The sequence below is a fragment of the Penicillium hispanicum genome, assembly GCF_028827665.1.
Source record: "Penicillium hispanicum strain IBT 35686 chromosome Unknown utg000003l_segment0_segment0, whole genome shotgun sequence".
Taxonomy (NCBI): Eukaryota; Fungi; Ascomycota; class Eurotiomycetes; order Eurotiales; family Aspergillaceae; genus Penicillium; species Penicillium hispanicum.
The window spans coordinates 3,136,906-3,164,848 of NW_026623195.1; the positions used below are offsets into that span (position 1 = coordinate 3,136,906).

A 27,943-nucleotide genomic window follows, 5' to 3' on the forward strand; every position below is an offset into this window, starting at 1 on the left:
TCCAGCACTGAGAGCCCCTGCTAGCTATATGCAATTCCATCCGCTGGCTTACATGGTCAAACTCAACATCGAGTTGTCCATGGCCGACCTGATTGCTAAGGTCGCGAGTGAGAGTTCCTGCGGCATCATCTCGGATGCTGCGTTGAGAAATTTAGAAGGGGGAGAGGACTTCAGACCCAGTATGAGATCCAGCTCGATTTAGAAAGAATGATATGGCGGTGGGATTTGTGATCGATCATCTTTTGGCGAGGCGCGAGTCGTAATACGGTATTTTAGCGCGTTTGATTGGTAGAGTAATCATCAACAATACCAATACGACGGAATACACATGGTTCCGCCGCCCCGGATTCATCGAGTCCCGTGCGTCGCCACAAACCCCGCAAACTCCATCGTCGGAGACGTGTTGTCCTCAGCTCTCCTCTCCCACGTATTCCATCTTCCATCTGATCCCATGGAGGACTCTCGTCGACGCCAGCTGCATAGTTGCGACCCATGTCGCAAAGGCAAGAGGGGCTGCGACGCACCGGTTCGTGAACTTGGCCCTGCCTCGCCAATGGCAGATTCTAACCTCGACATGTAGAAGAATCGCAAGGATAGCGGGTTTACTTCTTGCTCCAACTGCAGGCGATGGAAGAAGGAGTGCACGTTCAAGTGGCTCTCCTCCAAGCGGGCGGAGTCCAAGGGTCACCGCAGAAGAACGGATGCCAGCACTGCCGGTGCCCATCCCTCTCACACTCCCCCGTCTGTTGTGACACCATACGGTGTCACCTGGGCTGAGGGACCACGCTTATCAGAATGGTATCCCACCAATCCGGGTGGCATGTTGGGTGCTACCGAACCCACCAATTGCGCCTCCTTGCTGAACCTCACTCCTCCAGTCGCGGGAGGATTAGACGGAGGCGAGCTGGACCAGTATGACTTCTTTTCTTGGAGTACCGACATCCCACATGGTTGGCCGCCCAGGGCCGTGACGGAAGGATCCGAAGAGACCTCCAGCGAACTGGAATCCCAGGCTGTCATCCCTGATTTGATTCCAAGTTCTTTCCAGACCACACCTGAAACTGACCAACAATTCGAGGACGGATCCAAGCCATCCTCTTTCGAGTTTGCGGCCCCAGGGTACAAATATCCTGACCACGCATATTCGGTGCCTGAACAGAATTACAGATCGGCTTCATCATTCGAATGGCGCCTATGCACCGCCTCCGGCGACACAACTAGACAATATGCCCGTTCGACAATGACTAGTAACTTAATCCGCATATACCACGACAGTATGGAGAACGCGCTGTCGTGTTGGCTGACCGAGCACAACTGTCCTTACAGCGGCTCGAACAGCAATCTCCTGACCCACACAAAAAGGAAGGAATGGGGCCCGAGTTGGTCGAACAGAATGTGTATCCGGGTTTGTCAGCTAGATCGTGCCTCGTCCTCAATACGAGGCCGCGCGTTAAGCGCAAAGGAGGACCAAACTGCGGCCCGAGCCCTCCATCTAGCGATCATGGCATTCGCCTCACAGTGGACTCAGCATGCACAGAAGGGGACGGGGTTATCGGTCCCAGAATCAATCGCCCACGACGAGAGATCTATCCGAGAGAGAGTCTGGAATGAAGCACGCCACGCATTAGAGGAATCAGCCGGCATTCCCTCCTTTCGCATTATATTTGCCAACATCATCTTCTCTCTGACGCAGAGGCCGCTGGACAACGAGCAAGATGAACTCCTGGGCCAGTTATTGGAGAATGACAGTGCACCGCGGTTTCTGGAAGCCGCCAATCGTCAACTATTCACTTTTCGACACAAGCTCGCTAGGCTCAAACGAGAAGCTCTTCCAAGCACAAGAGAGCTTCGCAAGGCTTCGATAGGATCGATGATGAGCGACATGCTGGAAGTGCCGAACCCTTCTGGGTCCTCACAGGGCACTTCAATTCTGACTAGTTCCGAGCACCAGAGTACTTTAAGCCTTTTGTTCTGGCTAGGGGTCATGTTTGATACCCTGAGTTCTGCGATGTATCAACGTCCACTGGTGGTGTCAGACGAGGATAGCCAAATTGCCTCCGCATCGGCTTCACTGCTCGATTCGGCAGACCATGTTGACACCGATGGCTGGAATATCCCACGAAATCGGTCTCGTGAGAAACAAGACGTGTGGGGCGACTTCTTTCTCCGCGGCCCTGTTGAGCGCCCATATAGCCAGGCCCAACCAAGATGGCCGTGCTCCTACGAAGAGGCTGCGTCGGTGCTTTCAGAGGCAACCCCTGTCAAGGTCTTGCTTTACCGCCGGGTTACACAGCTCCAAACCCTAATATACCGAGGCGCATATGGCGATCGCCTCGAAGAAGTCATCCAGAAGACCCTCCTGGTGTATCAACATTGGAATTGCACCTATCAGCGATTCATGCTCGACTGCGTCGCTCACCACGACCTACTCCCGCCACGCATCCAGTCGTGGTACGTCATACTCGACTGTCACTGGCATCTGGCTGCCATGCTCCTAGCAGACGCGGTAGAGAGCATTGACCACGGACGACTCGGCTCTGAAACCAAACGCGAGGCTCGGGAAGTATCAGGCCTCATCTCGGCGCTGCGGATAGATAATGCCTTAGCGGTTGGTGCCCTTGCTCGCTCCTCGCTTCAAGGGCAAGAACCGACCATGCACCGCCATTTCCACGACTCTCTCAATGAGGTGGCTTTTCTAGTTGAGCCGTGGACCGTGGTTTTAATTCATTCGTTTGCCAAGGCGGGATATATCTCGCTGAACAGCTTCCGTGCGCCTCGCGCGCATGGGGCGTTGGCTGAATGCTTCCGACAGAATTGTCTGTTTTGCATTCGTGCGCTTCAATACCTGGGAAGAAAGTCCGATATGGCTTTCCTGGTTGCTCGAAATTTATCGAGGTCTTTGGATCCGAACAATGCGTCCCGTTTCCCTTGACAAGGAGATCAATGTCGTGAAGTACGGGATATACAAGCTTAATACAACGAGAGGGATGGCAAACCTCTCAAATCAACTATTTCAGCTCATCCTGGCAATCTTAAGTAGTAGGGGGCTTCTGAAGTTTCAGCTTCCTTGATGTTCCAGCATGATCAACCGTCCAGCAACAACGCTGTCCTGGTTCGGTGCAGCAAGCTAGTCGGCAATAGACACCACGACACCCAATGCCGTGTCAACGGCGCGGGGCTCCATGCGGTTCTGCGGCGGGCGATATGGAACAGTGACGGTGCTGACGCCATGGCACAAAGCAGCATCCACGGATAGTAATCCATCCTGTCATGGATCTAGGCTCATTTTCCTTATTAGACCCAATTCTCTGTGGCGGCGTCAGTGGCGGATCTTAGCTCATCTTGAGGGGAATGTGGAAAGAGCTAGAGCAGGAAGAGTAGCTGCCATGGCCATAGCTAGCCACGTCGGTCCATTTGGAACCAATTGGGCAGGGGGCACAGACAGGCAATTCGAAAGCGCTGTTCTATATGGGATTCAGTGCAATATCCCCGCCCAGAGCGTTGCACCCAGGCAGATTGGTGAAAACCAGTTTCCAACGCGAGCCCTGCGATATACTCAATCAGACTCAATTCGCGAGCTGAGTGTCGACGAGCCGTGCGTGGTTGATGATTGGACAGGGCAGGATGGAAAGAGTGGGAAATCCATCCGGCGTTAGTCTCAAAGCGACGAAGCTTGCAGAGACGAACATTCACAGTTGCACGCTTGACCTCTCTTGGTGCAATTTGCGAGTAGTGGATCCGGCTTCAGCCAGTCGCGAGTGAGAAGGGGAAGAAAGGAAGAGGAAGAAGAGTGTCTGCGTGGGGGCGATCGCGCGCGGGATCCTCCCAGAAGAGAAACTGAAGAGTAATTGCTCGAGACGATGTATTTAAGAGCATGAAGATGGACAACCACTACCCTTGGTTTTTTTTTTTTTTTCTCGCCCTCTTCTTCGTTCTTTTCTCCCTTATCTGCTCTGTTTTTTATTCCAAGACAACTTCCATCATGGCTGCGGCATTCGAGAATCCCAAGAAAGACGGTTTTGTTATGCAGCCATCAGACCCGTCGCCGCCACCTTATACATCTTTACCACCATCCACCGCGATCTATGATCAGCCAAGAGACATCGATCAACCGCTACCCGCGCCGAACCAGCCTGCAGATACATATCCCATATACCCCACATATCCTGCCTATCCCACATATCCCACGAATCCCAATCCATACCAGGCGCAACAACCCTACCAGGTGCAACAACCCTACCAGGTGCAACAACCCTACCAGGCTCAACAACAATACCAGCCAGAACAGCAACAGTGGCCAGTGTCTACACCTTATGGTCAACCCCCCGATCAACAGACATGGAACCAAGCACCAGATCCGAGCCCTTTGGGGCCGACCTACGGTCCAGAGCCTCCGTTAGAGCCCCAACAATCACCTCCAGCGAAGGGAAGGCCCTGCGTGATCCCTCGTAAGCAGGCGTCCGATCTCCCCGCTAGTGCTCTACTAATATCAATGCCACGACAGAAATCATAAAGATCTTCGGAGACTCCTACATGAGCCCCTTCGTCCGCCCCCACGCGCCGGAACTGGAGCTTGAACACGGCTTCACCCCAACCGAGCTTGCAGAGTTCATCGACGGTCTCAACGAAGCGTACATGACAAGCCACGGGATGCAAATGACCAGCGCGGTGGGCACCATAATCGGCAAGGTGCCCATCAAACCCATTCGGCTCCTCGGCCGCGGTGTCAACCTGGCCGCCGGGGCGGGCACGGCCGGGGTATCGATGCTGCGCACGAAGCAGTACATGAAGAAGGCCAATGAGCGCATTTTCAAGCCCAAGGGCCTCTACGCGCAGATCTGCAAGACGGATAAGATGCTCGAGCAGGTCGGGATGGTGGATGAGGCGGCTGCGTTTTCGCGGACGCAGTACGATGCCATCATGCACGCCGCGGAGCCGGATGGGTCGATGCGCCACCCTATGGTGAGGCGGATGGAGGCTTTTGGTGGCCGGGTGGTGGAGCTTTCGTTCGAAGATGCCGCGACGCCTGTTGAGGCGGATGACTGGGTGCATAAGGTCGGGGCATATACTGGCCAGCGTGCGGAGCAGAAACAGTTGGGAAAGCTTCGGCAGCAAGAACGAAAGCTGGAAAGAAAGTCTTCCAAGGCGGCGGAGAGAGAGAGGGGAAAGATCGGGCAGCGGCAGGGTGAGGTCGATGTCGAGATTGAGAAGATCGTGGCCGAGTTGCAGGGGCTTGATGTCCAGATACAGAACCTCGACGCGCACCAGCCCGGCTATAACGAGGCGCATCGAGAGCTACAGAGGGAGCACGGAGAACTGGAACAGAAGCTCCGCCCGACCCAGGAGAAGCGGTCGCAGATCGGTCAGATGGAAAGGCAGCGTGGCAAGGAGCACAAACCGGGTGCTGTGCCGTCGGGAACAGTCAATAAAATCCTCTGGATTGTGATCACTGCCGAGGAGAAAAGCGCTCCCGGTGACGACGATTGGGACTCGGACAAGCAGACTGTTTCGGACAAGAAGAGCGATTGAGCAGAGGCTGGCGGCCATGATCACAATGCTCCAGGTATTTCCTGCGTGTCTTTTAGTGCTAATTAGATTGCGCGATATTAGTTGATATTTTGAATTCTCGCAATACCCCATTCTGTTTTCTTCACTGAAAAGACCGGCTTACTCTATGACTTGGAGCTTCTCCTGGCGCCCATCCTCAGCTTCATGCAAATCTGAAATTTAGACACATACCCGTCTGCAACCATAATTCCATGCGCTCTCAGCCTGTCAGTGCGATCCTTTGCACAGCTCTGATGTAGTCTGAAGCGATGGTGGGTCAATTCAGGGCCAATGAAATGTGTGTTGATCGCCAGGGCTGAGTGTATATATTGTTCCCGAGTACCTAAGTAGATTATCCCCACGATGCTCGATCATGATGGCATATTCTGCACAATGAGGCTTCAGGTGTGTACACTAGAGTCATTCCCATTAACCCTCTGCCTAACTATTATCTGTATTTAGAGAGTGAAAGCGAGCATTTCCGGATATCTACGAGTACCGTGAGAGACCAACCGTTGGGGGCCTGAAGCTATCACCGACTCTTTCCCCGCTCTCCATCTTGCATCTTTCATTCCCCGCCAAGCTCGACCTGAAGATGCCCACGTTGGCGGAGTCGTATAGCATGAGTATGGCGAGTCCACCTCTCAGTACCAATGGTTTAGGTTCTCGTGCCTTGCACCAAGGCGTGGATGTGCAACGTGACACACTAGCAGGAGCCGAAGCCGACGTTGCACCATCGCATGCAGTGAACGTCGCCACGAGATGGAACGAGTCAAAAACGACGACATGGAAACTGAGCGCCACGCTCTGGTGTGCATTTGTCATGGGCGCCAATGACGCTGCCTATGGAGCCCTCATCCCATACGTACGCGCTAGATTCCAACCCCATCCCCACATTATCCTGACATCGCTTTCTAGCTCGAACTCTACTACCACGAGAGCTACACGGTGATCTCCTTGGTCTTTCTCTCTCCCTTCGTGGGCTATGTGGTCTCCGCAGTCCTGAGCAACGTGATCCATCAGCACTTTGGCAGACGCGGAATCGCCATTATCGGCCCTGCGTGTCACCTAGTCGCGTTCACGGTTATATCGATCCATCCACCATTCCCCGTGCTAGTAGTCATCTATATCCTGGTGGGTCTGGGAAGCGGCATCCAGAATGCAGCGTGGAACGTGTGGATCGGAAACATGGCCAACTCGAACGAGGTGCTCGGCTTCTTCCACGGCTTCTTCGGCGTGGGCGCGACCATCAGCCCCCTCGTTGCGACGACCTTGATTACAAAGGCTGGATGGCCGTGGTACTCGTTCTATCATCTGCTGGTATGCACCGCGACACGTTATCCCCTGCTCCGAGTAAATTGCAGGCTGACGCGCTGGACCGACTAGACCGGGGCAGCTGCGCTCGAGCTGCTCTACGCGGCCAGCGCATTTTGGAATGAATCCGGCCCCAAATACCGGCGCGAGAACCCCATTACCCCCGGCGAAGGCGGGCCGTTCTCCCGGACGCGTGTGTCGCTCACATACAAGGTGACCTGGATCTGCGCCGCATTCCTCTTTCTGTATGGCGGGGTCGAAGTAGCCATCGGCGGGTGGGTGGTGGTGTTCATGACCAACGTACGCCACGGCAATGCCTTTGCGTCCGGAATGACCGAAACGGGCTTTTGGCTCGGGATCACCGCCGGGCGATTCGTGCTTGGCTTTGTATCGCCGCGGGTCGGCGAGAAGCTGTCTATTGCGCTGTACATCGTTTCAGCGATTGCGCTGGAGTTGATATTCTGGCTTGTCCCGCAGTTCGTGGTCTCCGCGGTAGCTGTGTCCCTCGTCGGGTTCTTCATGGGAACCATCTTTCCTGGTGTTGTCGTGGTTGCGACGCGTCTCCTACCGAAGGATCTGCATGTGGCTGCTATTGGGTTTGCGGCTGCATTATCAATGGGCGGAGCGGCGGTCTTCCCATTCATGATCGGTGCGATTGCACAGGCAAAGGGCGTCACTGTCCTGCAGCCGATCTTGCTGGCAATGTTGGCCGTGGCGTTGGGTATTTGGGGGACCCTAATGCGGGCTCCCAGTGTGCAGTCTACCCATCATGTTTAGCTTGATGGATCTGAAATACGGAGAAATGAAGATTGGAGAGTATGGGACATTCCAGTTAGTAGAAGGTAGTAATTTGTTGTCCCTTGCATACATACGAGGGCTATTCGAGCGGAACCCAAACGGGTGAGATTATATCGCGGATTATATTGGTGGGCATATTAGACACATTGGAGGGGACTTCGTTTTCGAATGCTACCCAGATCGAGGGTATTGCGAAGGCAGTCGATGGATTAAGAACCGTTTGGGCCTTGAACTTCAAAAGAGTCTAGTGATGTTCGGATAAGTGAATAAGTGAGCGACCACGATGCGATGGGTTCGCCGTGGAAATGTGCTCTTCAACTTCGCGCTCATGACCAGCGGAACTTGTATTATTGGCTATTTTCAATGCCACGACTTTCTCTCGCTCTTCAATATGTCTGTATATTTGTTAGAAGCAGAGACTCGAATTGAACGGGAATCAGTGAAGGCTACCCTTGCAAATCCCGCGCGAGCCACACAGTTGAAGACACGCCCCAGCCAACTTTGACCAGGGTTTGGTAGCGATCAGCTAGGATCTTCCCAGGCTTCGCCGGGTAGAAGCACTTGGATCCGTATACTGGCGAGATCTCTTCATCAACGAGTATACCGGACGGTAAAGGGGGCCCGGGAAAAGGCACAGGAAGCGGTTTCTTGCGAAGCAAGGCGGGCAAAGCAGGAATGGACCGCTTTATAATGTTCATTACGGAGTTGCTCCCGTAAGCCGGCGGGAGAATGCGATATCAATGGGTGGTCGTTGAAGACGAAGATCACGAAGGAGCCCAAGCACGGCTGGTGCACATCATCACTTGGCCAGATCCCCCATGAGGCGACATCAAGCCGGTGAAACTTCTCTGTTTTTTTGATCATGTAGTCTTGTTTGTGACATTGTCTACGAAACGTGTCAATCTCAAATCCATTCATGCAGACATCATAACGACGAACCTCTACCCGATCGTCCCGAATATGACAACAAATCATCATCCATGGTTACTATGGGGGGGAAGAGGACTGGATTAGTTTACCACAGGACGGAAGAGAAGATCCATGGATGATAACTCACTACCTAATTATCTCTAATATAGATATATAGATATATAAGCGAGAATGAATTTACAATTCTATTTTAATACAACTTAGTCTATATATTACGGGTTCCCTCTATAAGATTCATGGACCTGGAGATTCGCAGGAGTCCTAGGCTAGAACTAAGTCAGTATGGGATATCAGGGTGCTGTAACAAAATGTTGTACATCGACGAATACCTAACGAGTATAGATAACGCTGTGGGTCCCGCTGTCCTCGGGGAGGGCAATTAAAAGGGCTGCCTATGATAGGCAGAAGGCTGAACTGCCCGACTACTCTAGAAGATTCCTCTTCCGTCGGAAACCCGTTAGAGTCTAGAGATGGCTGGAATCAACGCTGCCTAAACGGAACGCGGATATGCTTGATAAGGGAGTTGGGGGCCTGATGTGACCCACGAGAGGAGACCGTCTGGGTTTAAGAAGTCTCATTTTCCATCTTCGTGAACAATCGAACCACTTCTACAATACCACCTCCAATCGTGTGACAATGGACATCTTCCAATCCAAACGCCTCCTCTACCGGGCGCCTGAAGACTCCGACGCGGACAAGGCATTCTTCCACAAGCACATCGTCAATGACCCGATCGTTCAGACAATGAGCAACCCGCGCCTGCACCGACCGCTACCATCCAAGAGCGCAGAGGATACGATCAAATTCATCCAAGACGCTCTATTAGGCGTATGCATTTATGTGGCTCCCCAAGCGTCCGGGGACGAAAACTCCACGCCTGCGGGTGACGGACAAGCCTCGGAGAAACTGAAAGAGCCCAAAGGCACGCCGATCGGCCATGTGAGTCTGTTCAACTTCCTGGGCCCGAGTGCCAGCCACCACCGCAAGGCGATGCTGGGCATCTCGCTGGCTGAGGAGTATCGCGGCCAGGGATATGGCAGGGAAGCCATCGACTGGGCTTTGGACTGGGCGTTCCAGCATGCTGGTCTTCACCGGGTGTATCTCCATGCGATGGCGTACAACGAGCCTGCGCTGAAGTTGTACCGGAAGATGGGCTTTGTGGAGGAAGGTCGCGAGCGTGAGGCCTTGCTTTATCGACGCGCTTGGCATGATGTTATCAATTTCTCTATGCTGGAGCATGAGTGGGAGCAGCTGCGGGAGACGCAGAAAGCTGGGAAAGAGTGATAAGTTTGCCGTTTAACGAATACGTCCGCGTGAGAAACGATACGAGTCCGTTGTCATTCTTGTTCTACATACCCGTCAACGTCAATTGAAGTATATGTACACTTGGGAGACTTTCATAGAGAAGGTCCAAGCTAGAGGGCCTGAAAAGTAGTGCGGCTAGATGATGTACAAACGGCAATTTGATAGATTTCATGAGTTGGCTTCAACCTACATAAGTCTCCCTGTGGATCACTAAACGATGCGAACAAGATCGGAGAGGACGTCTCGCGGTGATATCGGAATCGGTCGTTATTTATTGATGGAACTGGCTGTCGCGTGTGTCATGGGTACTTCGTCTGTCGCGCTTTGGTCCTGGGCCCCTGGCTTTTTGCTGTCGATATGTCCCCATCCTAATCCAAAGCATGTGAAGAATGCGACTGCCGCAAGAGCAACTGCCAGATACTATACGCCCATAGTCAAGATACAGTTAGAGCAGTCTAGGAGATCAGAGATGGGGATTCTTACCCAGGACCGTGTCAATGCATGATTATACGCGAGAATCACCGAATCATAGGAGCCTGCCGGTATAAGATTCCGGAAGCTGGACGGCAGCGCACCCGCATCTACAATTTCCTGTGCATTCCTCAATCCAGGGATATAGGCGACCAGGGTAGCATAGAGGCGATTGGCAAAGATAGTCTGGCCGGACGCCGAGAAGAGCGAACCACCGAAGAATTGCCCGAATAAAATGAATGCGGTTCCTGAGGACACAAGGTCTGGTGGGAGTACAGCTTGTGTCGCGATGATAGGCTGCGTGCGGTGTTCCAGTATTAGTCGCAGATGTTAGCGTCTGGGTTGGGTAATACTCACTACTTGAATCGACAAACCTCGTCCGGCACCAATGAGTACTTGATAACCAATCCATTTGCTCGAGCCACTAGATGGGCCCATAGTCGTCAATAGACCCGCACCGATAGTAGTCAATGCGCATCCGACAAGTGCTGGAGGCGCGCAGTATCCGCTCTTGGAAACTGGCCGTAGGGTCAGTTTGCCATTGAAAAGCCGGATGGGAATGAAAGCGCTGGAACAGATTACTCACCAATTGCACCTGCAACAAGGGTAAAGAAAGTCTGAGAGGTAATAGTCGGTAATAGCATCACACCACTTCGAATGGGACTAGCGCCTTTGACGACTTGGAACCATAGGGGCAGATAGTAGGTTAGGATGATGAGTGATCCGAATTGGAACAACACGATCCAGAATCCGAAGAACGGAACCGATTTCTTGACGATTCTAGGCGTGATCATCGCTTTGTCGCCTTGATATTTCTCCTGCGCGATGAAGACAACGAATGTAGCTGCAGCACCACACAACAGCCCAATGATGGTGGCCGAGTTCCACGGGTATGACGTCCCACCCCACTGGATGGCGAGCAAAACCATGATGCAGGTTGGGCAGAACAGTAAGAATCCGATCGGATCAAAAAAGGTGATTGCCTGACCCAGATTTCTAGGAAGTGTTGAACCCTTACTTTTTGATGGAAATCTCAGAATCAGTAGGCATAAAGCAGTCACACCCCCTGGGGGAAGGTTGATATAAAAGCCTGAATAATATCAAATTTAGATCGGAACCAGTCGTTCAGGGTAATCTCGCACGTACACCATCTCCATGACACCTTTGAGGTCAAACCACCACCGATCAAGGGTCCGAAAACTGAGCCTATCGTGGCCATCGAGGTTCCTAGCCCGACCTGCCCTGTGCAAGTCCCGGTGTCAGCAGCCTTTCACTAGGCAAGCGTCGTTGCACATTTCATACAGGCTCTGGTAGAAGGCTTCATTTCTGTTCCCATAATGGAAAGGGAGCCATTATAGATTCCCGCACTCCCGAGTCCAGATATCGCTCGACCGATGATCAACATCTTGGACGAAACGGCCACGGCCGACAGAACGGATCCCAGTTCAAAGACGAAAAGGAACGCTAGGAAAGTGAACTGCTCAGATAACGTGTCAACGCGATATCCACACAAAGTCTCTCGGTAATCAGACCTTGGGCACGAAATGTGTGTAAAACTTCCCTGCCATCGGAAGGATCGCGCAACTAGATCGCATCAATGGTTAGTCTCCGGTGTCAGTCTTATACTGCGACAGACCTACAGCGCCATCATATAACTCGAGCTATACCACCCGATATCCAGTGTCGAGTGGAAGCGACTTGAGATTTGCGGCACTGCGGTGGAAATGATCGAGGCATCGAGCGTGGTGAGAAAAATCGCCATCAGCAAAGACACGGTCACGCAGTACATGCGGAACCCATGGAGATGCTCTTCTGGCTCCAACGATTCTCGTTCATCGCGTAGTCTCACTTCACTCGTCGACGGATCTACTTTCGGACCAAACGTATCGTGGTCCTCCATCGCGTCTTGAGGCACCATGGCGTATGGTATGTGAAGGTGTGGGATGGAGGTTTAGTAGAGGGGGACGCGACGGCCGGACGGAGGGCGCGGAGTATACGAGTCAATCGTGCATCCTGCAATCCGCGAAGCTTTCTTGATAGGGAAAAGGCGCCGATCCGTGTCAGGGTAATTGTTTCAATTCCCAGCTCGCCGAAACTACCAAACGGGCTTAGTCGCCCAGGGCGCAGAATGGGCCCGCTTGGGGGCTAGTATAACGAGCGCGAGCCTTGGAAGAATTCCTGCAGGAGTTCTAGAAGACGTTGCGGCAACGTACGCAGCACCTTCTCTACTGCTGTCTTGATTTCCGATCACCCCAATTGTGCTATGCATTTTTGAGAGCTTTATTTCCTGATGTGGGTGAAGAGCTCATGTATAAGCTCGTGGATTGCAAATGTTGTAGATTCAAGACCCCGATCTATCATGGCGAATAGTACTACGCCCCAACCTTCACACGCAGATCATTCTGAAACCGAGTAACTCCCGAGAGCATCGTTCGAACTGAAGACACTGAATCGTGTCCGTTGGATCCCGGGGACTGGCTCCGCGGCACCATCATGGAACAGATCACCACAAATGGTTGTGCAGAGTAGCTCAAGCGAGCTAGGAGATGACCCAATGTAGTTGAGGATGGGGCACTACATAGCTCTAAAGCTGGAAAGGGGGAGCACCCACTATCAGGCGTCAAAACTGAGCAAGAAAAGGTCGGAATGGGGTGCTCGCAGAAGTATGAGTCGTTGTCCCCTGGCGGGATCGCATCCGCGTAGATGTGAAGAACTCGGTGATAGCAAGTGAGAATCAACAAGGCTAGAGAATCGGCACAGGATGACAGCTCCAAACTATTCTCGGCCCGGCTCCAGAAGAGGTGGCAATAAACATCGATGACATCCATCAGCTCCTGCGTCATCTGTGCTATCAGTTGGATTGGCAAGCCGCCATCGGTTCCCCACGGCGTGGGACTGGGCCGCGGCGCGATACACGCGGCACCGAAAACGCTTGTCTGCACAAGAACAAGCTTTTGAAGACATTGGCTCCACAGGTGAGGACCCAATGGGTCTGGCGAGGGCGATGAAGAGTAAGCAAAGTCCGAGCCTTCCCAGACAGAGACTGCTGAGTCGGTTGGAGGGACTCCGGGCGCAGGGGGAACGCCCCATGACATCCCTTGAGAACTAAATATCAGCCGAAAGAGAACTAATATGGAGATTGTGGAACGCTTGGCTTCGGCTCACCAGACATGTCTAGCGGCAACGCAGACGGTGCAGGCATATCCAATGGTGCGTTCATACCGCGTGGGGAATCCACCAAGTCGGAGTCACCACCGTTGGAGATTTCCTGGAATTTGACTTCGGCGGCCGTTCTCTCCAATCGCCAAACTGTCTGATCCCAAGGCAGGGCTGTGGATCGTTTTCTCTTTCGCGGGCGCCCGGTTTGTAGGGACTGGCTGTGGATGCACAAAAGCCCGCTTGATAGACAACGCTGGCATCCATTTACATCTTCCGCTGTACGTTGACAGCGTAGCTTCTGACTATGGCAGCGATCGCAAGCTCGGCGAGTCTGAGAAGAAAGCATGGCAGAGGTATTCATTTCGTGATAGAGGCAGTTCAATCGGAGGAACAGAAGAAAAAACAACTCGTACTCCGAATAGTATCGTGGCCCTTGTGTGGTGGTGTTCGTAGAATGGGTCCGAGACTAGCCCATAACTGTCAAATGAGAAGGATGATGGACAACTCTAGAAGGATTTGAATGGCCTAGTAGCCAAATGCCGCCGAGCGCAGATATGTGTCTATGGTGCCAGCCAGGGCGTCCATAGATGTTCAGAATTCATGGATTTGACAGCTCCACCAGAACTGGAGGTGACTGAGGAGAGATGGCATCTTCCCTAAGAGAATACGACCTATTCCCAGCCATCATCGAGCTGTCATGCAGGTGGCCCTAGAAAGGGGCGGCCGTTCTGGGGCCAGAATCGCGACTCAGTCTTTCGACGGGCGTGGCGTCGGGAATATCTAGGAAGAGATCTCGGGACATTCATCGATTGGATGATTAGAAGAGGTAAGGCCTTAGGCAAGCCATAGTTCTTGGCGATTCATATTCGACGTAATTCGAACCAGAAGTTCACCCTGTCAAGAGGATCTGTCAAGCGGCGGCGTGAAAGGATCACTCTAAACGCTCGAGTCTAAGCTCAAGAGAAGCCCGGGGGGAAGTCCATGAACCCGTTCTCTATCTCCGTCAGCTTCAATCAAAGCACCCCCAATCATTCCCAGAGGGATCCATTACTCCGCCTGAGTGGGACTTTCCCCATACTCAAAAACCCACCGAAAAGTGGATCAGCCGAACCTCAGGGGTGTGCAGCGCCCGGTGTGAGGAGTGATTAATTGGCCTCGTATAGACCACGATCTATACGGTGGCCCCAGTCCGAAGACAGCGAAGGAGCCGATCCTGGATTTTACCCTCGCACAGCAAGCCCCATCGGGAGGATGACAGCGCAGAATCCCTACGATTCCGCGTTGGGGGATTACTCGCCCAACTCAACGCTGTCATTACGGGGTGGTAATTTGGTTGGAGGTGAAACATTGCGGTGTCTCTGCGTTGCATAATTTGACGAATATTCGACTTGACACTTCTGGCTTGACTCAAGCCCGGTGGCGCTGAAAGCTAGGCATAGACGGGAATACATGATTCAAACGGCGCAAGGCTTCAGTGTCTCCACCAAATATAGGCGACGGCTCGGGCGCCTTGAGGCCCGTTGTCTGGTTGGGGATCTGAGCTCGTTGGGGCAACCATTCCTTAGTATTGCGCCATGCAGAAAGGCCCAGGGCTGCCATTCCGAATGGGGTATTTGGATGTATACCAATGAATCGTAGAGTGCTGTTTACGAAACATTTAATACACCCCCAATAGAAGGAGCGCTGTCGACCAGGCCAAAGTTCTCTCGTTCACTCACTATTTTTCTTTTTTCCGGCCCTATACATCATGGACAGCAGAGCCAGGGAGCCCATTGCTATTGTGGGCAGTGGTTGTCGCTTCCCAGGAGGTGCGTCCTCGCCAGCACGTCTATGGGAGCTACTGCGTCAGCCTCGGGATGTCTCGAGCCATATTCCAGAAGACCGTTTCTCATGGCAAGGGTTCTATCACCCCGATGGCGCTCACCATGGCACGACCAATGCCACACGAGGTTACTTTCTCGAGGAAGGCATTCGTAATTTCGACGCCAAATTCTTCAATATCCCACCTGCAGAAGCCGACTCAATCGACCCGCAACAGCGCTTGCTCCTCGAAACCGTATACGAGGCCATCGAATCCGCAGGAATGAGCTTGGATGCGCTGCAGGGAACTCAAACGGCGGTGTATGTGGGCATGATGGCCTGTGACTATCAAGATGTCATGCTGGCAGACACAGAGTGTACGCCGACGTATACGGGCACTGGAAGCGCACGGAGTATCGCGTCGAACCGGATATCCTACTTTTTCGATTGGCATGGCCCATCCATGACCATTGACACTGCGTGCTCGTCGAGTATGATGGCCATTCACCTCGGGGTGCAGGCGTTGCGAAACGGAGACGCTCCGGTAGCTGTCGCCGCTGGGGCATCGTTAATGATTGGCTCTGGTAAGAGATTGGTATCAGCCTATTGACATTTCCCTGCGCTGACATCCGTGGATGACTCTCAGAGATTTTTACCGTGCTCAGTAATCTGAGCATGTTGTCGCCAGACGGCCGCTCCAAGATGTGGGACGCAGATGCCAATGGCTACGCGCGCGGTGAGGCGGTGGGTGCCATCGTTCTCAAACCACTCAGTGCCGCTTTGCGAGATGGTGACCCCGTCGAGTGTGTGATTCGCGAGGTTGGCGTCAATCAAGATGGCCGGACGAAAGGCATCACTATGCCAAGTGAGGTGGCCCAGGCGGCTCTCATTCGCCAAACATATCGTCGTGCCGGGCTGGATCCCACCAAGGCATCCGATCGTCCTCAGTACTTCGAGGCACACGGCACTGGCACTCCAGCTGGTGATCCAAGGGAAGCAGAGGCCATTACTCAAGCTTTCTTTGGCGCAGGCAGTGACCCGTCTGGCGACAACCCCTTGTATGTGGGTTCGATCAAGACCATCGTTGGCCACACAGAAGGCACGGCGGGAATCGCGGGTGTGCTGAAAGCATCCCTCGCCCTCCAGAATGGCTCGATTTCCCCGAATATGCTGTTGAACCGCCTCAGCGCTTCTGTCGCTCCGTTCACAAAGAACTTGAAGGTTCCCACCTCTCTGACTCCCTGGCCTACAGTGCCGGGCAACGCACCAAGAAGAGCCAGTGTGAACAGCTTTGGTATGTATCTCCCAGATATTGCCAGTCTACTGAGCGACACGCTCAAAGGAATCTGGCTAACTCTCGTGCACAGGATTCGGTGGTGCCAATGGCCATGCCATCTTGGAGAGCTTTGTCCCTCCGCGAACTGTCGAGCACAATCCTCTCGGCTCGATCTCCTTGTCTCCTTTCACCTTCTCTGCTCCATCTGAGCCAAATCTGAAGTCAACACTTGAGCGTTTTGTAGAGCATCTTCATAGATTTCCCGAAACGAATATTCGCGATCTTGCATACACACTCCAGGCTCGTCGATCGGTATTCCCCTTCCGCACATCATTTTCGTCTACCACTACCATTGGCCTGCACAAGGCAATCACACAAAAGCTAGAAGACAACCAAGACAAGAATGGCCCAGGTCTCGGTGTGCTCGCGCTGTCAAAGCCCAGCAAGAAGATACTCGGTGTCTTCACCGGCCAAGGAGCACAATGGGCGGGTATGGGTAAAGAGCTCATAACGCAGATACCCTATGCTCAGACTCTCCTGGGGGAGCTTGAGCACTCTCTCAACTCTCTTCCTGGTGCAGATAAACCATCGTGGTCACTTCGTGAGCAGCTGCTTGCTGGACCCGAATCCTCGCGGCTGAATGAGGCCGCGATAGCCCAGCCATTGTGCACAGCAGTTCAAGTAATACTTGTCAGCCTGCTCCAACAAGCTGGGATCAATTTCACTGCGGTCGTTGGCCACTCATCAGGTGAGATTGGTGCTGCGTACGCGGCGGGCTTTCTTAGCGCGTCCGATGCCATCCGGGTGGCCTACTACCGGGGTCTCTTCGCATATCTCGCCGAAGGACCGAACCACGAGAAAGGTGCTATGCTAGCCGTGGGGGCATCACTCGAAGATGCCCAGGCCCTCTGCAGAAATGCCGATTATGAGGGTCGCATCACGGTCGCGGCCAGTAACTCACCGGCCAGCGTGACCCTGTCGGGCGACATCGACGCTATCAATTGTGCGAAGCTGCAGTTCGACGAAGAGAAGACGTTCGCACGGCTACTCCGTGTGGATACCGCCTATCATTCCCACCACATGCTACCAACGGCCGGACCCTACGTGCAATCCCTGCAGAAATGCGGAATTGAACCCCTGACGCCTGAAAGTGGCCGCCCTCATTGGTATTCGAGTGTCAAGCCCAGCTCTGAAGCAATGCGACTGGGCAAGGAGCTGGGTGGTGAGTACTGGAGAGACAATATGACCCGGGCGGTCTTGTTCAGTCAGGCAATCGAGAACGCCATTGACTGTGCTGGGCCCTTCGATGTGGCCGTCGAGGTCGGACCGCATCCAGCTCTTCGAGGACCTTTTCTCCAAACCCTAGATGCTCTTACGGGTAAGAAGCTTCCATATTCAGGGTGCTTGGCCCGAGGTACGAACGACGTGAAGGCTTTCTCGGATGCACTTGGGTTTTTCTGGACGTATCTGGGCCCAGCGGTGGTCAATCTCGATGCCTACGAGCGCAAGGTCGCACCTGACAGTCCAAAGAGGACTTTCATCCGTGGTCTTCCGTCCTATCCATGGACTTATGAGCGCCCCTATTGGTATGAAACGAGGGCTGCCCGTCAAAGGCGTTACCGCGAACGCCCATTCCATCCACTCCTGGGAATCGCGGCTGGGGACGCGACGGAAAGTGAATACCGGTGGCGAAACTATCTTCGTCCCAAGGAGATTCCCTGGCTGGACCATCACCGTCTGCAAGGTCAACCCGTTCTTCCAGCTGCTGGCTATGTCTGCATGGCCTGGGAGGCAGCGCTCGAGGTCTCGGACGGCCGGCCCGTCCAACTCTTCGAGCTGCACAACTTTGAAATCGGGCATGGCCTGATGTTTGATGATAATCCTGCGGGCAGGGAGATCATCTTTACACTTTTTAATATCAAGAGATTTTCAGGGAACCCGGATACACTTTGTGCACGATTTTCCTGTCATTCTGTCGGCAGCCGAGAGAGTAATCAATTGTTTGTCAACGCTGGAGGCGAGATCACGGTGACCTATGGCGCACCTTCTGCGTCTATACTCCCTTCGAGCCCACAGCAGCTTACAAACCTCGTGGATACGGATCCTGACGCTTTCTATGATGCGTTGGCCCGTCTAGGATATGGGTTCGAGGACGAATTCCGGAGCATAGCTTCGCTCCAGCGGAAACTATGGCATTCGCGTGGTGTTTTGCGAAGAACCCCTCACAGTGAATTGCTCGTTCATCCTGCTACCCTCGATGTTGCGTTCCAGGTTCCCGTTGCGGCGACAACCTATCCCGGCGACGGGGTACTCTGGACACTTCATGCGCCGGTCATGGTGCGGCATATCAGCTTCAACCCCTATTTCGCCAACGTCAAAGAAGCAGACGAAGAATGGGTCTTTGAATCGACCTTCGCCAATAAGTACAGCATGCACAGAGAGGCAACTGTCCAAATCTACCCTCGAGGAAGCTCGAATGCTGTTTTCCAACTTGAAGGGATTGAAGGCAAGCCACTTTCGCCCATGACCGCGGCAGATGACAGGAAGCTCTTCTCAAAGAACACTTTTCACCAATTGTCTCTTAATGGTGATTGGGCTGCAGATGGACATAGAGCCTCGGCGAAGGAGTATGAGCTTGCCTATCTCCTTGAACGAGTTGCCTACTACTACCTTCGTCAATTGCATCAGAATGTCAGTGCACGCGAGAGGGAGTCTGCTCAAACCCATCACCAACACTTGCTGGCCTTTGCAGGCCTCCTTGTGGAACAAGTTGCGTCTGGTCAGCATGTCTGGGTCAAGCCGGAGTGGGTGGCGGATACGAAGGAAGATCTCATCGAGGCCGCGGTAGAGTAAGTCTGAGCGGAGATGGGCTAGTTTATGCAGCCTCACTGACATTTCCCTTAGACATGCCGATTCGATCGACTTGCGGATGATGCACTCTGTCGGCGAGAACGTGCTGCCTGTTGTTCGCGGGGAAACAACGATGCAAGACAATATGCTGGAGGACTATTACCGCTCCGCGTTGGGTTACCCTGTAATGAACAAATGGCTGGCTCGGATGGTCAGTCAGCTGGTTCATCGCTTCCCACGAATGAAGATCTTGGAGATTGGTAAGTCCTGAGGACTCGATATATCTATGCCAATCCTCACAAATCTCTAGGCGCTAGTACAGGGGCCACCAAGGAAATTCTTCATTCGACCGGTCTCAAATTCATATCCTACACCTGCACGGATATTTCCCCCGCAGTCCTTGGTCGTGCGGAGATGGAGTTGCAAGAGTTTGCCAGCAAGATAGAGTACCGAACTTTGGATCTCGAAGCGGATTTCGTGGAGCAAGGCTTTGGCGCGCAGGGTTATGACCTTGTCATCGCTTCTAATGCTATTCACGCTACCAAATCTCTTCACAAAACACTGTCTCGAGTTCGAGGTCTTCTTCGACCTGGTGGATATCTCGTGCTGTCAGAAATCACGGATAACTCGCCTACTCGATTCGGCTTTGTTCTGGGAGGTTTGCCCGAATGGTGGGTTGGACACGAAGATGGCAGGCCGTGGGCTCCGACTATTTCCACTGCTGAGTGGGATGGTGTCCTTCGCAAGGCGGGCTTCTCTGGAGTGGATGCGGTGACCCCAGCAGATGATCCACTGCCATACCCTTTGTCGATCATGGCTGCTCAGGCAGTGGATAGTCGTATCGAAGCCCTACGGGAGCCGCTTTTCCATCCTCATCCGATTGTCGGCTCCACGGGGAACCTGGGTGAACTACTTATTGTCGGCGGAAGCGGCCTGCAAGCTTCAAAACTTGTTCAAAGCATCTCGCGCATCATCTCGGCCCGATTCACAAAGGTCGTTTCGGTCAATAGCCTTGAGGCTGTTTCTCAACTCTCGATTCCCATTCCACCTAACATGATATTCCTCGGTGACCTGGATCAGCCCACCTTCAAGTCAATGACCGAGAGCAAGTTGAAAAGCCTCAAAGCCCTTATCAAGGCAGCCCGCAGTATCCTTTGGCTCACATTCGGCACTCGAGGAAGCGAGCCTTACAACAGCATGAGTATCGGATTTGGTCGATCGGTGATGCATGAAACACCAGAGATGCAACTCCAATTCCTCGATATCAACAAGCCAGGCCACGTCAATGGGCTTTACGTCGCGGAAACACTATTGCGACTGTGTGCGGTCACCAATTTGGCCAAGTCAGGACAGATGGAGGAGATGCTCTGGTCTTCTGAGCCAGAGATCTATCTCCAGGACGGCAAAGAGTATATTCCTCGAGTTATGCACGACCAAACTCTGAACGATCGCTACAATACCCGACAACGCACGGTCACGCACCAAGTCGACTCTTCGTCATCTTCCGTTCAATTGGAAGTTCTTCGTGACTCTTATATGCTCAAAGAGAAGCCATCGAAGGCACTCGCAGAGGCTGACATGGCCGACTTTGTCACTATTGAAGTCCTGGCATCAACCTTGGCTGCTGTCAATCTTCCGTCGATTGGACCGACTTTTATTGCTTACGGTGTAGTGAAAGGGACTACTGATACGGTTATGGTTTCTACTGCATTCAATGCTTCCATCTTGCAAGTCCCTCAGAAGCACCTGGTGGCATGTGGTGATCGTACAGCTGCTCGAGACCAAATATTGGACACAGTGGTCTGGGAGTTTACAGCTGAGCGACTCCTTGGGGAAGCTTTCCATTCTGGAACCATTCTCCTGTACCAGGCACCCGCCGGATTGACATCTGCACTGAAACGCCGCACTTCCGACAAGCAGGTGAATGTCATTGAAATTTTGCACACTGCAGCTACCGCGCCAAACCAGATCCATATGCATCCCAGGATTATGGCACACCACATTCCAGCGCTGCTCCCGCAGAGGGTTTCACTTCTCGCCAATTTCTCGCTCGATGGAGGACCCGGCAGCTTTGTGAGCCGTCTTCAAGCAAGTCTGATCCCGGGCTGCAAGGTGATAAGCTTGAATGATATGTTTAGCCCCGTCGTCGAGATACCCTGGTCAACCGCTGCGGACGCAGACAAACTCCATTCGTCTCTGAAGTGTGCAGCCACTACTGCTATGGAAGTACTATCCACTAATCCATCGCTACCCGACATCAAGGTAGCATCTGTGGAAGAATGTCTAGCCCAGGTTCCAGGATCAACAGCTGGATGGATCGTTAATTGGGAAGCAAGCCATAGCCTAAGCGTACAAGTTCAGCCAGCAACAGCTCAGGTCACGTTCCGTGGTGATAAGACCTACTTGCTAATTGGACTGACGGCAGATTTGGGTCAGTCATTGTGTGAATGGATGATTTCTCAAGGAGCTCGCACCGTCGTCCTTGTTAGCCGAAATCCCCGAGTGGAGCAGATTTGGTTGGACGCGCAGCAAAAGGACGGAGGTCAGGTTCATGTCCTCTCTGCGTAAGTCCATGCATTTCCGTCTTTTCCATTTGGAACATGGCCACTTAACTGACATTTCTATCGAATAGCGATGTGACCAAGCAGCAAAGTGTCCATCAAATGTACCAGAAAATTGTCACCGAGCTGCCCCCTGTTGCAGGGGTTGTCAATGCTGCCATGGTGATGCAGGATTCTATCTTTGCTAACACAAGCATCGACATGCTGAACAAGGTTCTCTCACCCAAGGTCGATGGAAGCAGATACCTGAACGAACTCTTCTCGGAGCCCAACCTTGACTTTTTCATTCTTTTCTCCTCGCTCAGTGTTGTGGGAGGAAATAGTGGCCAGACGAGCTATACTGCGGCAAACGCCTACCTCACAGCCCTAGCAGGACAAAGACGAAGCCAAGGTCTAGCAGCATCTGTAATGGACTTGGGAGCCGTTCTGGGTCTTGGCTACGTCACTCGCTCAGGAACGTTTACAGGCGATGACATTGATGCCTTTGGCGGCTATCCGATCGCTGAATCTGATTTGCGAGAACATTTTGCGGAAGCTGTGTTGGCAAGCCCAGTTGGGGAGGACAGCAACCATGAGATCATTTCAGGGGTCAGAGAAGTTGACCCTATACTGGACGACCGGGTGCCGTGGATTAACAACCCCCGAATGTCCCACTTGGTCGTTGACAAGGAAGCGCAAATCGCTGGCGGTCATGACGATAAAAAGAGCCTTCCTCTCAAGGAACAGCTCCGTGATGCAAAGACCATTCAGGAAACGCACAAAATAATCCTGGGTAGGTATCCCCTACTTTGGCTCTTTTAATTTATCTGCTAATTACTATCTCAGATGCTCTCACTGACCGACTTCTCGTTATCCTTCAGCTTCCCTCGGATGGTTTGGCCATCCCGGTGCCGTTGGTAGAGCTTGGAGTTGACTCTCTGGTTGCAGTTGAGATCCGCTCGTGGTTCATGAAGAAGCTCAGTGTAGAGGTTCCCGTGTTGAAGGTTCTTGGAGGGTCTACCATGCCAGATCTTGTCGATCACGCAATTCAACAACTTCCCCAGGAGGCTTTGCCGTGTCAAGCCGCAGAAGAGCCTGCCGCCGAGCCAAATACTACGGCCAAAGACGCAAACGATCCCCCTGAAACCTCGGGCCCTGTGGTAGAAAGCGATGCTACGATACCGACAGATCCCTCATCCGATGCCGATGATACAGAGCAGACCGGTTCAGACAAAGACATTCATCCGACTCCTCCATCGAGCCCCAGTCTAGATGGAGAAGAACCGTCATATGAACATGTCATCCAGAAGGAGGGGAGGATGTCGTTTTCCCAAGCGCAATTCTGGTTCCTCCGGCATCATCTTGAGGATCCCACCACTTGGAATGTCACCTTCTGTCATCGCATTGAAGGAGGCCTTGATCCTCAGGAAATGAATCAAGCTATGGTCTCATTGGGGAAATCCCATGAGGGACTGCGCACATGTTTCTTTGATGGAGGCCCTGACGGCACTCAGCCAATGCAAGGTGTTCTGGCCCAATCCCGTCTTAAGCTGGAGTTCCGTCAAATCAACCACGAGGACGAAGTCGATGCTGAGTTTGCACGACTACAGAGTTATGTGTACGATTTGCAACATGGCGATACTATGAGGGCCGTGCTACTTCGCAAGAGTGCCCAAGTTCATTATCTGATTATCGGGTATCATCATATCGCCATGGACGGTCTAGGATTTGCGGGATTCTTGCAAGAGCTCGTCCAGGTCTCGGGTGGTCTTCGCCTTCCTCCAATCAAACATCAAAATATCGACTACGCCGCAGAGCAACATGAAGCGTATGAGAGTGGTCAGATGACTCGTGAGCTGGACTATTGGCGAAAGGAGTTAAAGAGCCCACCGCAAGCGCTGCCCCTGCTCCCCTTCGCACACGTCAGCTATCGCCAGCCATTGAGAGTCCATCGGCACCACTTCGCTGATTTCCGAATCTCTCCAGTCCTGACTGCGAGGATCAAACGCCGTTGTCGTAACTATCATGTCACCAGCTTCCATTTCTACTTGACAATATTGCAGACATTGATCTTCAAGCTGGCTGACGTGGATGATCTTTGCATCGGCATTGCGGACTCCGGTCGCCGGGATCAAGACATGTTGCGGACCATGGGTGTATTTTTGAACTCATTGCCCGTGCGATTTACCAGAGACCTGAATCAAACCTTCGGAGAGGCCGTGCGAAATTCCCGGACGAAAGCGTACGGTGCTCTCGAGCACGGTAGCGTCCCTCTCAGTGTCATTCTCGAACAACTGCAGATACCCCGATCTACTGAGGCTGCGCCACTTTTCCAGGTATTCTTTGACTTCCGGCAAGGCGTCCAAGAGAGGATGGTGCTAGGAGGCTGTCAGGTCCAAAGGACGCACTGGGACTACGGCAGAACAGCCTACGACATTACCTTGGACATCATGGAGAATTCGGACAGCGACACAGTCGTTTCTCTAGCCACGCAGCAGAGCCTCTATTCTCAGGAAGATACCGAACTACTCAGTCGTATGTTCCAAACCCTCATCGAAGACTTTGCCACAAGTCCCGCGCAGCGACTTTCTGAAGCGCTGCTTTTCACCAAGGAGGATGTGAATAAGGCAATTGAAATCGGCCGCGGTAAGACCCGAAACTTACACGGATTCTTTAGGAATATTTGTGGTTGGTATGCTGGCACTCGCCGTCTCGACACTCTACCTTGATGATTCATCTTCAAAGAGATCAACAGATATATACATCACTGCGCACATGCCTCCTCGGGGTATCTACATGGGTAGCCACGCAGTGGGGAAATACATAGCTGTCCAGGAAGAGTGTTGAGCATTTGTGTCCATTATACTTACCGCAATTATTTTCCTGGGGCCCCTGTGTTATCGACGTCCATATTCAGAGGCATGCTAACTCTGAGAACAGGACCTCAAATGCGCTCATGCTGGCCCGAGACTGTGGACGCATGTATAGATCGTCACGCTGCTCAAGCTCCTGACTTGGTTGCCCTTGTTGACGGAGGCATCGATAGCGTTGATATCACATACCGCGAGCTGTCAAACCGCGCCACTTGTATTGCTTCGGCCCTCCATGGCCTTAAGGTTGGTGATAGGGTTGTCATCGCGCAGGAGCCAGGCTTCGATCAGATCAGCGCAATCCTGGCCACTTTCCGTCTGGGTGCGGTCTACGTTCCTGTCGATACTCGGCAGCCTATCCAACGACTTAGGGACGTGGTTGAGGACTGCCAAGCAACCATCATACTATGCCATACCAAGACCATTGAACTGGCTGACTCTTTGTCATCCGGGAAGACTCCGATTTTGAACACTTCCAGCATTGAGCAAAAGCAGCAAATGATGATCGAGCCTCGCTCCGTCAGCCCAAAGTCCCCTGCCATGATCCTCTACACCAGCGGATCAACAGGGAAGCCGAAGGGAACTGTCCTGTCTCATGGAAACTTTTGTCACCATCTGGAGGCCATGGCAACCACATTGAAGGTGGAAAAGGACATCATTCTTCAGCAGACTGCCTTTACATTTGATCTGGCCATGTCTCAGACACTCATTTGCCTCTGCACTGGTAGCACTCTGGTCATTGTGCCGCAGCCACAACGCAGTGATGTTGTGGCAATCACCAGTTTGATTTCGCAGAAGAATGTCACTTTCACATTTGCTACACCTTCTGAATACGCCGTATGGCTGCGGTTTGGTGAAAATCTCCAGTCTTGCAACAAATGGAGACTGGCTGTTAGTGGTGGGGAGCTGCTGACGCCTGCGCTTGTGGACGAATTCCGAACTGTGCTCAAGCATGCGCCACAGGTGATTAACTCATATGGACCCTCGGAGGTCACCATTGGAAGCCATTGCACTCCAGTCAACAGTCCATCAAATGGCCGTGCATTCCCCGTCGGGAAGGCTTTGCCTAACTACACCACCTATATCATGGATGAGAACCTCAATCCCCTGCCCGTCGGGTATCCGGGGGAGATCTGCATCGGAGGTTGCGGTGTCACTCTCGGGTACCTGAACAATCAGGATCTGACAAGATCCAAGTACGCCTCTGACTCTTTTGCCTCCGAGTATACTCTTTCCCGAGGATGGACGCAGATCCAGCGCACTGGTGATCGAGGTAGGCTGACAAGTGACGGGTCCTTGCATTTTCATGGTCGAATGGGAAACGACACCATCGTCAAGTTGAGAGGAATCCGAGTGGAACTGGAAGATATTGAAAACGTCATCCTTCGCCAGGCAGGGGGCGTTCTTGACCAGGCTGTTGTTTCAGTTCGTGGTGATCCAGCATTCCTCATTGCTCATGTGGTGTTCTCACAAAATGGCGCAAGTACCAACCACGACCTGTTCCTCAAGGATCTACTGTCGAGCCTCCCGGTTCCGCAGTATATGCGACCAGCCATGCTCATTGCCCTTGATGGGCTACCGCTTACTCCGCACAGCAAAACGGATCGTCGTGCGATAGCTAAGTTACCACTACCAGCAACGAGCCAAGTGTTCAGTGGAGATCGGGCATATCTGACACAGGCCGAGAAAGCGCTGAAGGCTGTTTGGAACGAGATCCTTCCAAGCGAATTAATCGACTTGACAGCTTCACGCCCTGACATTACCTTCTTCGACGCAGGAGGCAACTCATTACTTCTGATCAAGCTGCAGGATCTCATCAGGCGACGCTTCTCTGCTGTTTTGTCCCTGGTGGATATTTACGAAGCCCAGACATTGGAACTCATGGCGAAGCGCATTGAAACGGCAACGCGAGCTGCCCGGTTAGATTGGGCCGAGGAAACGTCTATTGGTGACATTTCTTTGCCTTCAATGCCGCCCAAGGCCGGCGCAGTGAGGGCTAGCAGCCTTGTTGTCATTATGACCGGTGCTACGGGGGCCCTAGGCTCTAGGGTACTCACCCAACTTCTGAGCGATTCGCGCGTCTCGCACATCCATTGTGTTGCAGTACGAGGAAACTCAAAGAAACGCCAGGATTCGAGCAAGGTTTCCTACCACGCCGGTGACCTGAGCCAGCCGTATTTGGGACTGGCCACGGAGAAGTTTGAAGAACTTTCCGCTAATGTTGACGCGGTTCTGCATATTGGGGCAAATCGCTCTTTCTGGGACAACTACCAGGTGACGCGCCAGCCGAATGTCAATTCCACCAAGGCTCTCGTTGCTCTTGCTGCTCCTCGAAAGGCTCCAGTTCATTACATCTCCTCTGGGGGTGTGTTCTTCGTCGAGCCAACACCCATGACCTCACAAGGCTCGAAGCTGCCGGAATCACGATGCGACTCGTCGCCCCCGTCTGATGGCTCTGATGGGTACTTGGCCTCCAAATGGGTCAGTGAAAAGATCTTGGAGAATGCGGCCGAGAAGATTCATCTTCCCGTCACGATTCATCGACCTATGCCCGTACAAAGCCCGAGCGCATCTACGAGCAATCACCTCCAGGCCTTGACAGAATTGCGTGACATCACTCAGGCACAGGGACTGAACAACGTTTCTTCTGGCGTGAAGGGTCACTTTGATCTGATCAAAGCGGATGACCTCGCCACGGCCGTGAGTTCTGCAATCTTCGGCGAAACCATTGCTTCTCCATCTTCATCTCCCGCGGTCTCCTATGTCCATCATCCAGGCTCCGTGCGTCTAGGTACCGATGACCTCGCGAGTGTGTGGGATCAAGTTGCAAAGCCAGCCGAAGAAAAAGAGAAAATCTCAGGCCCCGAGTGGATTGGACTGGTCAAGGCAGCTGGTTTCTCGTACTTGATTGTCTCCCAGGAATTCCAGTTCATCGGTGAAACAGCCGATGGAGAAGACGAGAAGTCCCCCCTTTTATCTCGACGATGAAATCTTTTCCTATATTTTGTTGTATAATTTCTGATTTGCATTTTGTGTGTATCTATTTTCATGTTAATTCTCTCCTTTGCAAAGCTTCGCATTTG

The 27,943-nt window shown here is 52.8% G+C and overlaps 7 protein-coding genes across 7 annotated transcripts; 6 read left to right on the plus strand and 1 right to left on the minus strand.

Moving 5' to 3' along the window:
* Positions 1-492: 492 nt before the first annotated feature.
* Positions 493-2,932, plus strand: N7459_003604 (uncharacterized protein; the record flags this gene model as incomplete). Its single annotated transcript, XM_056942788.1, has 2 exons — positions 493-530; positions 625-2,932. The coding sequence occupies 2 exons, from the start codon at positions 493-495 to the stop codon at positions 2,930-2,932; spliced, it is 2,346 nt and encodes a 781-aa protein (XP_056802671.1).
* Positions 2,933-3,982: 1,050 nt separating this feature from the next.
* N7459_003605 (uncharacterized protein) lies at positions 3,983-4,513 on the plus strand (the record flags this gene model as incomplete). Its single annotated transcript, XM_056942789.1, has 1 exon — positions 3,983-4,513. One exon carries the CDS (start codon positions 3,983-3,985, stop codon positions 4,511-4,513), a length of 531 nt encoding a protein of 176 aa, XP_056802672.1.
* Positions 4,514-4,533: 20 nt separating this feature from the next.
* On the plus strand, positions 4,534-5,529 carry N7459_003606 (uncharacterized protein; the record flags this gene model as incomplete). The annotated part of the gene is made up of 1 exon (XM_056942790.1): positions 4,534-5,529. The coding sequence occupies one exon, from the start codon at positions 4,534-4,536 to the stop codon at positions 5,527-5,529; it is 996 nt and encodes a 331-aa protein (XP_056802673.1).
* A 613-nt stretch (positions 5,530-6,142) lies between these two features.
* Positions 6,143-7,638, plus strand: N7459_003607 (MFS transporter; the record flags this gene model as incomplete). The annotated part of the gene is made up of 3 exons (XM_056942791.1): positions 6,143-6,412; positions 6,466-6,867; positions 6,934-7,638. The coding sequence occupies 3 exons, from the start codon at positions 6,143-6,145 to the stop codon at positions 7,636-7,638; spliced, it is 1,377 nt and encodes a 458-aa protein (XP_056802674.1).
* Positions 7,639-9,225: 1,587 nt separating this feature from the next.
* Positions 9,226-9,873, plus strand: N7459_003608 (GNAT family N-acetyltransferase; the record flags this gene model as incomplete). Its single annotated transcript, XM_056942792.1, has 1 exon — positions 9,226-9,873. The coding sequence occupies one exon, from the start codon at positions 9,226-9,228 to the stop codon at positions 9,871-9,873; it is 648 nt and encodes a 215-aa protein (XP_056802675.1).
* A 330-nt stretch (positions 9,874-10,203) lies between these two features.
* On the minus strand, positions 10,204-12,283 carry N7459_003609 (MDR family MFS transporter; the record flags this gene model as incomplete). Its single annotated transcript, XM_056942793.1, has 8 exons — positions 10,204-10,314; positions 10,378-10,662; positions 10,723-10,883; positions 10,952-11,455; positions 11,512-11,607; positions 11,668-11,842; positions 11,898-11,949; positions 12,006-12,283. Coding segments are annotated over 8 exons (1,662 nt in total), but the record flags the coding sequence as incomplete, so codon positions are not given.
* Positions 12,284-15,271: 2,988 nt separating this feature from the next.
* On the plus strand, positions 15,272-27,848 carry N7459_003610 (lovastatin nonaketide synthase; the record flags this gene model as incomplete). Its single annotated transcript, XM_056942794.1, has 8 exons — positions 15,272-15,908; positions 15,971-16,618; positions 16,692-19,449; positions 19,505-19,710; positions 19,761-22,014; positions 22,083-22,783; positions 22,837-24,636; positions 24,931-27,848. 8 exons carry the CDS (start codon positions 15,272-15,274, stop codon positions 27,846-27,848), a joined length of 11,922 nt encoding a protein of 3,973 aa, XP_056802677.1.
* Between the last annotated feature and the right edge of the window lie 95 nt (positions 27,849-27,943).